A 9,018-nucleotide genomic window follows, 5' to 3' on the forward strand; every position below is an offset into this window, starting at 1 on the left:
CATTCATGTGGGGGATTGTTGGAAAAACTTGAATGGAAATGCGACGTGTGGGTTGTAGTCCCACAACGATTGAAAGCAAAGCTTTCCGACTGATTCGGAACAAAGGGGGATGGAAATCCAGGGCCCGAAGGACATCAACCCATTGCTCGTAAAAATTAGTCAAGACACGGTATGTCTGTGTAAGACAACTTATTGGCCAGTATGCAAGCCAAAATCAAAGTCGCCAGCTTACTTGCACGCCATGTGGTAGGCCACGTGGCAATTGTGCAAGAGCTTACAAACCACTTGGCAAGCATGCAAGCCACAACGTGGCTTGCTTGAAGCCAACAGCAAGCCACGTTGTGGCTTGCTGGCACGTTGAAGCCAACAGCAAGCCACGTTGTGGCTTGCTGTGCTTGCAAGTCTTTCAAGCCTTGCACAGGCAAGGTCTATAAAAAGACCTTAAGTGGAATGAAGAGAGCAGAGCACAAGTGAAGAGAGCAGAGCAGAATAAATAGCTCAGTGAGCTTTGTGAGAGAGAAGTTCAAGTGAATTTTGTGTGCTCTTTCATTCCTTCTGAAATCCCCATGTTTCTTTTCTTTCTGTTGTGCACTTCTTTTGCTCAACAGAAATAGTGATAGTTTTCGGATCTAGTTCAGATCGTCACGACAATCAGTGCTCGGTTGTGCTCGTGATCCTGCCGTTTTATCCTGGGAAACAGACGTCCACTTAATCCTCTGAGCACCGCAGAGGGGCCGAATCTGTTTTAAGGAGACAGCGCTCTGCTGGACTCGGCATCCACTCTGAGTTCGTGTTGCAGCTCTCGACATCCTGTCAGCAACTCTTAGCACAACGTGGCGCCGCTCGACAACTCACGGTGTCCACGACTCATCTACTCGGCGCGTGGCTCGGCTCGCTAGAGTCGGCAGTTTGAGATTATCTGCTCAAACCTACTTGATTGTAAGTTCTTGTGACTCTGGTACGCACTCAGAAGTGTGAAAAAGAACTTCTGAGAAGATCACATAGATTGTAACAGGTGTACACCCAATACTTATTAGCAATAAAGCACCACATTAATATTAAAATGTGTGAGTATTGTAATATTCAAATAATATTATCATCAATGTGGATGAATTTTATAATATTTAAACACATGTCAGTGTTCAATTATTTGAATGAATGAAAAATAAAATTAAAAATATATTTATTTAATATAAAATACAAAATAAATAAGTAAGTAAGACTGATAAATAATAAGTGTTATGATTAACATGAATATGAGTGTGTGTTAATAAAAAAGTATAAATATATTAGGCATGGACCATTTCAAAAGGCATCGTTGTTTTTTTTAGATTTACTTGATAGTCAAAATGTCAGACCGTCCCTCCAAAATTAATCGGTATAAGTATATAATAGGTACGTGAATCTTATACCTTTTCAAAAGACGATATATACGGAAGCCTTAATCGTTATGTCATTATTTTAAAATTATTATTCCAATGTATTCTTTTATTTTTACATGCGTTATAGCAGAGCACGCACCTTAAATTTCTAAAATTTTTAAAGGTATTTCCAAATATATAAAAAGGCACACCCCCTCTACTAACTCATCATTTCAGCGATCCATTATTGCTTAAACTATGATGTCAATTGATTAATTATTGTCAAGCACGTTTCTTTCAAAAGTATTTGATATAAGTCTTCGATTTGTACTTAATTGACATTATTGTAATCTTGCTGTTCATCTAAGTTTGTTTATATTTTAAAACCTATATGCTTATCATATGATAAAAAAGACGATTGACTCGTGCTACATATTAAATTTTAACCCTAAGATTTCATATAACAATATCCTATATCTTAATCATTACACCACTCCGATAGGACACCTATATATTTATCATGATGATAAAAAGATGAATACACTCGCCCCTAGTGCCTCCGTCAACCTATATGCTTATCAAATACTTTGTCTAGATGTTTTAGCTGATTGTGAATTCAACATTATTGCATTCATGAGATTTTTCAAAGTTTGTTCACGCAAGTTTTTTTCTAGATTTTTACCCCCACTCTCAATTATCCTCGAATAGTTTTTGCTGTTTGCCAAAAGCAAATGAAGACCAAGAACCCACAAATTTGTATCAAATAATAATTAGTAAACTAATCAATCAACTAAGATTACTTCGTAGTTGACTAGTCAATCAGCTGATGGTTTGAATGGCTTGAAAGAAGTGTAGATAAAACAATGATAATTCATGTTTTTATTTTACATTGCAATGTAGCTAGTTCGAAATGAAACTTAAATTGACATCAAATTAACATGTTTTTACATTAGAGATCACAGACAATGGAGTACAGGCTTGAGACAGAAACTCGATTCACTCTATTATCACCGGACTATACAATGCTCTTGTAAGCATTAGCCAAAGTATTGGATAATGAATTCTCAGTTCTCTAAGATCCCCCATCAAAAATGGAGCCCTCAGCACCGTCGCCCAACCAAATCCACAAAAGGATGGCTAACATCAGCTCTCCTAGGATGCTGTATATTAAGCTATGATACCATAGCACTGATGAGTGGAGCTATACCTGGAATGGACATGCATACCTCATAATTTATTGCACACTTCAAAAGTACAATTAGCCTTGAGAAGATCGCAGTTCATGGATTTCTAAGAACATATACAAGGAACAGAAAAAAATATATATATCTTGGAGAAGTCAATATAAATTTCTTGTTAGCCATTGAATAAGGTGGTTAAGGAAACCTTTGTCAGTTGCCGGTACAATGAAAAAAAAACACAAAGCATAGAGGAACATACAATATTACTCTAATTTTGAGAGTATGCACAGTTTAGGTTGTTCTAGCCATTCAACTGAGAACTGCTGTAACTCGGTGGTGCTGCACGACTCTGCAAATATTCAGCTATATGATCAGATAACGTGATAGTTTGATCTTTCATCTGTGAGAAACATGGATTAGCAATCAAAGAAATTTTTTATTTCAAATGTGAGCGCAAGAGAAAAATTTACAAATATACCCACAGCAACACGTATACCTGACTTAACTGAGCGATGCCATGAAAAGGTTGTTGATGCAGATCAGAAGTAGGGTATTCCTGTATCCTATTGGAATGTTATAATAGTCCTGATAAACAATAAATAGGAAAGGGAGTGCAGCAGTGTTACCTCACTTAACTGAGTTGCTACATGCGATCCTTGGTGTTGAGCAACGAAAGGTATATGCATTAAAGTTGGTACAGGAGACTTTGGGTCTCCATCAACTGCAATTCCTCCGGAGTCCAATTCCATTTCAGTCTTAGCATCTCTTCTCCATCTCTTCAAGAAATAGCGTTGTGGTAGTTCTTTAATATTTCTAACATCTAGTACTTTTAATACATGACCACATTGAACACCAACAAACTCAAATTTTTTACAAGTGCATGAAACTGAACAATCAATTGAATCAAGTCTAACAATATATTCCTTAGAATTTTCACCAACTGTGATTCTATACTCTGATATAGTCCCATCCTGACCATGGAAGTACAGCATGCAATCCATGAATACTTCAAACTCCTTGCGGAACATTTCAAACACGGTAGGAGTATAAAGAGCAGCAGCTTGTCTTAACATTTTTGAAGGAGGTATTCTTGGAATACTTTGGCTTGCATGAAAATCAGCTTGCAATTCAGCATATCTATGGTCGTCCACCACCCTCTTATAATGCTTAAAAAATGAGAAGAAGTCAAGCTGTGGAGTCAAGTACTTCTTCAGTGAACTAAAATTTTCATTTTGCAGTGTGTTTTTCATATCAACACAGAGAGTTTCTCGACCATATGCCAAGGCCCATTTCTCTCTATCTTCAAACAGGTTTGCCAACCACTCATCATTTCTTAGTTCATATTTATCTATCATTGTCCTCCATGCTGACAAGAAGTCTTCTTCATCCTCATAGTCATATACACACCTTGCAAAGTCCTTGGCAAATGTTTTTGAACCTTGGAACACATTATTAAGATGCTTAATGGCATTTTGATAAAGTTGCCAGATACAATGGCGGTGGCTGGTACCTGGCCAAGCTGCTCTTATAGCATTGTATTCTGACATAGACTGGTCAGTCAGGATGGTCTTTGGCTGTTTTCCATGCATTGCAATCTTGAACGTGTCAAACAACCACTTGAATGATTCTATAGTTTCATCATACAATAGTGCTGCACCAAATATCACAATTTGCTTATGATGATTCACACCAAGAAAAGGTGCAAATGGCCTACTATATCCATTAACCCTGTAAGTTGTATCTAGACAAACTACATCACCAAAATAGTTGAAGTCTGATATTGACTTTGCATCTGCCCAGAAAAAATTGGTCAGCTTATCATCCTCATCAATTTGTATGGCATGAAAAAAACATGGGTCACTAAGCTGCATGCTCTGGAGGTACTTCAATACAGCTTCTGCATCTCCCATCTGCATGCTCTTCATACGTTTTGAGCGTAGACTCATTCGATAATCTGCAGGAAAATATCTAACACCACTTTGGGACCCTGAAGCTTGTCTGCCCATTAGGTGGTGAGCTGATTTTGGAGTAGTCCCAGAATCATCAGATAAATCTGCTTCCCCAGATTGAACTTCAGTCAATATCCTCTGAGACCTTAACATATGAATGGCTGAAGGGGGTGCAGGTTGATGGTTATGATCTGGCACAAATTCAGTAATCCGATATGAACCATTAGGTGTAAGTTTAATGGTCAAACGTGCGGGGCAACCAATTCTTGTTTCTGGTCGAGGTTTCTTCACTTCCTTGGCCCCCTTCTTGTCTTTACGGAATCCTTCCCTCGAGCAAACAAGAGTTCTTGATCTAATAATTTTATCTGAAGATTTGTCTATCCAACCTTTTCGTACACTAAATCCTACCATTCCAGCGTATCTATTGTAGAATTCATATGCTTTATCTTCGTCTTCAAATTCCATATCAACTTCAGGCACCATTTTGGAATTTGCTAAGTTTGTCATTGGAAATTCGTAATCAATAACCTTCCTCTGTTTTCCCTGTATTATCAACTTCTGCACTTGTTAAGACTAGCAACAAATCCAAGACAATTGAAGGTAGATACAGAGAAAGCCATAATATAATTTGTTAGAAGCATTAACAAAGGGATGATCAATGGCATAGTGTAAAAAAGCACATAACTAGATTCCGGAGAATGTATTGGCACTAAATATCTGTATAAGCCTCCATCGTTTACTAGAGGCAAAGAAGCTCTTTTCAATCAACTTAATCTAAAAATCCATTTCAATCCAAGAAATTATTATTGACTGTTCCTGATACGATGGACTTGTATGTAAATATCTGTAAGATCTCAAGTCTGTTGCACTTAATCATGAATACCACACGTGGACAAAATAACATGATCTATTAATTGTAAATAGATAGCGAATGAATCCTTAGGATCCAGAAATAACTTAACAATTGAGAATCAGTAAACTAAATTCTCATTGATTCCCAACATATAAAGCCACTGCAGCAAGTGTATCATTGATTCAACATTGTAAATTTAGAGGAAGTTTGGACCTATACCTTTCTCCATGCTATTCCACATGCATTGCATAAGGTTCTCCGTCCTTCTGGTCCGCTACGCATATGGCATGTGAGCTTTGCACTGATTCCACAATTAAGGCATCTGCATAAAAGTTCAAGACCGATCAGGTAATGTTAAGTATAATAAGATCTTTCTCTTCCAAATGGAAAAATTCAATGAAAAAGAGAAAAACAATAGACAAGGTGACAATCACAATGTAATGTCAAAATGGCATTAAACTGCAGTGTTAAGATTTGCTAGTGTTGTTCAGTGGAACGAGTTCTATATATTCTAAGCATCCTATATAGATCATCATCTCTATCCAAATTACATCTGATAAAACTCCTGAACTTGCTTTATATATATATTTTTCATTAGAATTGCCTTGAAAGTCTAATTATCTTCTCCTGATAACAAATCGATACAATGTTATAGGGGGTCCATTCTCAATTTATCTTGATAAAATGTCACCATGTGCTACTGTTTAGTTGACAAGATGATTAGAATTCATGATAATCTTAGCTGAACTACGCATACTAAATTTCAAAATATTGAATACAACAACATTTTTTATTTTTAAAAATCTCTTCTTTCTCTTTAGAGCATCAGTTAATTCCCACAATATGCGATCACCAAAGAGAAGAAAAAAACTATGAAAATTATGCTTCTGAATTCTCCCAAGCTTAAAGGACATGGAGAGAGGAAATGGAGGTCCGGTTTTTACCTGACGGGCCCCTCCGTCATATCCTCGCCATTGCTAGGGTGGGCCTCCTGGTCTTTATCCTGCTCGAGAGGCATCTTTTGCTTCAGAATCCGGTGAAATCTCTGCCTTATTTCATAGCTAGAACAAGAGGGAAACAAAATGAAATTTTTTTTCCCCTTCGACCTATGGAACCAGCTGGTCCTTACGCAAGCCTCGATCAGTCAGATTGATTGCGATACTCAAGATCGCGGAAGAACCTGTCGAATTAGGGTTTCCCAACGAGCTAGGGTTTACCTCGTTCAGGGGCGAGGAAGGACGGGGGAGTGAAACGGCGATAAAGATCAGCTACAAGGCGTTGTTTAAGAGAAAATGAGGAAGTGATGTCTGCATCCACCACGCGTCCCCTCGCCAATTCCCTTCCAATCTCTTGTCCAAAATGCTCTCTAGGTTTCTAAAAGCGTCAAAATGCCTTATTTTCCATTTTATTTAAAAAATAGTCAAACTATTTTTTTCGAAAAACACTGCAGTATACAGTACAAAACACCTTAATCAATGCTATCGTTTACCCAAACCCTTTTATTGATCAAAAGAGTTGGACGCACACGTATGCGGTATGCGACGTGATGAGAGTCAGAATGTTGTCTTCTCATGAGTCTAGTGGTGCCCACGAAATATTATTATCACGAGATTTGAAATTTAAATTTCAATAAAATCGAGATAAATTTTTTTTATGTGTTATTTATTATTTTAAGATTAGTAATTATCCATGATTTATTTCTTTTTGTTGATCCTGAGATGAATTGATCATTATAGATGAGAGTCAGAATACATGTCATGATAGCTAATGGTCCCCACCAATTTCATCTATCTGTCTATTTTGATCCAGGAGTGAATCAAGAGAGGTGGTCTCCTGACAATTAACCAAAGGGTGAATAGAATTCTTAAAAATAGTATTATAATTTTATTTTATTTTATTTTATTTTCCAAAGGCACATCTAATCCGAAAATATCCTCTTTTCTTTTCATATTCCAATTCTAAATTAAATAAAAAATTATAAGCATTTTAAAACCGAACCGTGTATGTAAATTTCCATATTACCTAAAACACGTAGTCCATATTCGAATTGATCAAATCTGTATCTATTGATTGTATTTCAATTCTCTTTCCGTAATTCCAATTCTCTTTCCATAATACTCCTATTCCAAAAAAAAAAAATCTCGAAGCGCTTTATTTTTTTCCGCTAAAAAAAATTAATCTCTTACCCTCCTCCTTCATCTCCATCTCGAAGATTTTCCTTAATCATCCCCTTCGTCTTCACCCACAAAGAGACATGACAGTTTGAGATAAAAGCCAGAGCTTTGAATTGATTCATGTGGGCTCTGGCAATAAGTGATGTTTCTCATCGAGATTTGGAAGAAAGTGAATGACATGGAAGGAGTGGCGAGCTATGTCAAAAACACCAAGTCGTGGCTTGGTAGTCAGGCTCCGATGCGTCGGAGAAGTCGGTCATGAGATATGCAAAATGAGCGATTCTAGAGTATGAGATTGACTTTATCGATTCTTTGACAGTGGACGACTTTGATCGTAGAAGTGCCGGTGCATCTTTGGGGGCGAAATAAGTTTTTGATTTCGGATCAAAGATGTGAGCTTTGTGTGTTTTAGGATAATTCTATTTTTTTATTGGTAGTTATTTGATAAAATACCAACGTGCAACTGAAGGCGAGACAGAGGCAAATAATGCTTGGTTGTTTGTGAAGGTTAGCATGGGTGAGGCTTCTTACTTGAGGAAGATGGACTTCAAGGTTTACAAAGAGTACAAGGAGCTTAGGGAGGCCTTGAATAGCATGCTCAAAGGATTTTCCTTGGGTAAATAAACATGACTTAATTGTTGCTATCATCACAAACTGATATGTGTTTATATTTCTCAATAACTATTATTATAAATTATTGATTCTTACATTTTGTTGTTGGAGAAGTGTCAAAAAAAAAAAAAAACAAAGTTGTAATGGATGTGAATATGTTATCATTTACAAAGAGAAAGATGATGACTTGATGTTAGTTGGAGATGTTCCTTTCGTGCGATTGTCATGTACTAATTTGCGTGTGTTCAAGGAATATTCCTTTTTCTTGTGAATTAACATGAATCTTTTTAATTTATATTTGTAGAATATTTATATTTTTTTAAAAAGGCTAAAGATAATGAAAAGATTTAAAGCAAGAGACTTGAAATTATGACATCAAAAAGTTAATGAGTTGTACAAGGAGATACAAATGAAACTTGAGTGTTTACTCTCCAAATTCATAGATGCTGAATAAAGAAGAGAAATATTGGAAGTGGAATTTAGATTACCTTATTGTTTCTATTCAAACAAGAAGCTAAAAATAAGAAAAGAAAATTTGTAAGATAAAGATGTTAAATGTTGTTCAAATATGCATTTAACCAAGAATATCATACATGTTGTATATAAGATATGTCAACCTTTTATGATATAATAAAATTATGTTATATGTTGGTGAAGATTTGCTTCTTTTTATTGTTATGTGAAAGAAAAGAAAATTATCAACTTAGAGGTTGTGTATTGTAAATTTATATTTGATATGCTATAAAATAATCTTCTTCTTCTTTTTTGTTTTTTTAAGTGAGAAATATTTAATCTTAATCTATGTTGTTCTTTGTTTGAAGTCATTTCAAGATATCTAGGTCCATTAGTCATTTCACTACAAAAATACATGAGTTTAACGACGGGAGT

The 9,018-nt window shown here is 36.0% G+C and overlaps 1 protein-coding gene across 4 annotated transcripts; it reads right to left on the minus strand.

The window, feature by feature from the left end:
• Positions 1-2,265: 2,265 nt before the first annotated feature.
• On the minus strand, positions 2,266-6,691 carry LOC122012743 (protein FAR1-RELATED SEQUENCE 5-like). Of its 4 annotated transcripts, none has more exons than XM_042569383.1 (6): positions 6,289-6,691; positions 5,564-5,666; positions 3,169-5,034; positions 3,039-3,098; positions 2,802-2,891; positions 2,266-2,568 (listed from the first exon to the last, which is right to left on the minus strand). In XM_042569383.1, the coding sequence occupies exons 1-5, from the start codon at positions 6,360-6,362 to the stop codon at positions 2,844-2,846; spliced, it is 2,151 nt and encodes a 716-aa protein (XP_042425317.1). In that variant the 5' UTR covers positions 6,363-6,691; the 3' UTR covers positions 2,266-2,568; positions 2,802-2,843. The 4 variants fall into 4 exon arrangements, with proteins under 4 accessions (XP_042425317.1, XP_042425316.1, XP_042425319.1 ...); XM_042569382.1 differs by having other exon boundaries at positions 2,802-2,942; XM_042569384.1 differs by lacking the exon at positions 2,266-2,568 and having other exon boundaries at positions 2,586-2,891; positions 3,039-3,105.
• Between the last annotated feature and the right edge of the window lie 2,327 nt (positions 6,692-9,018).

The sequence above is a fragment of the Zingiber officinale genome, chromosome 8A (genome assembly GCF_018446385.1).
Source record: "Zingiber officinale cultivar Zhangliang chromosome 8A, Zo_v1.1, whole genome shotgun sequence".
NCBI classification, from domain to species: Eukaryota; Viridiplantae; Streptophyta; class Magnoliopsida; order Zingiberales; family Zingiberaceae; genus Zingiber; species Zingiber officinale.

Bases quoted from the DNA above. Each gene is read 5' to 3' on its own strand.
- LOC122012743 (XM_042569382.1), bottom strand. From the start codon at position 6,362: ATGCCTCTCGAGCAGGATAAAGACCAGGAGGCCCACCCTAGCAATGGC. The intron at 5,667-6,288 runs GTAAAAACCGGA...ACTTTTATGCAG, and splicing joins ATGACGGAGGGGCCCGTCAG to ATGCCTTAATTGTGGAATCA. The intron at 5,035-5,563 runs GTATAGGTCCAA...TTGATAATACAG, and splicing joins GTGGAATAGCATGGAGAAAG to GGAAAACAGAGGAAGGTTAT.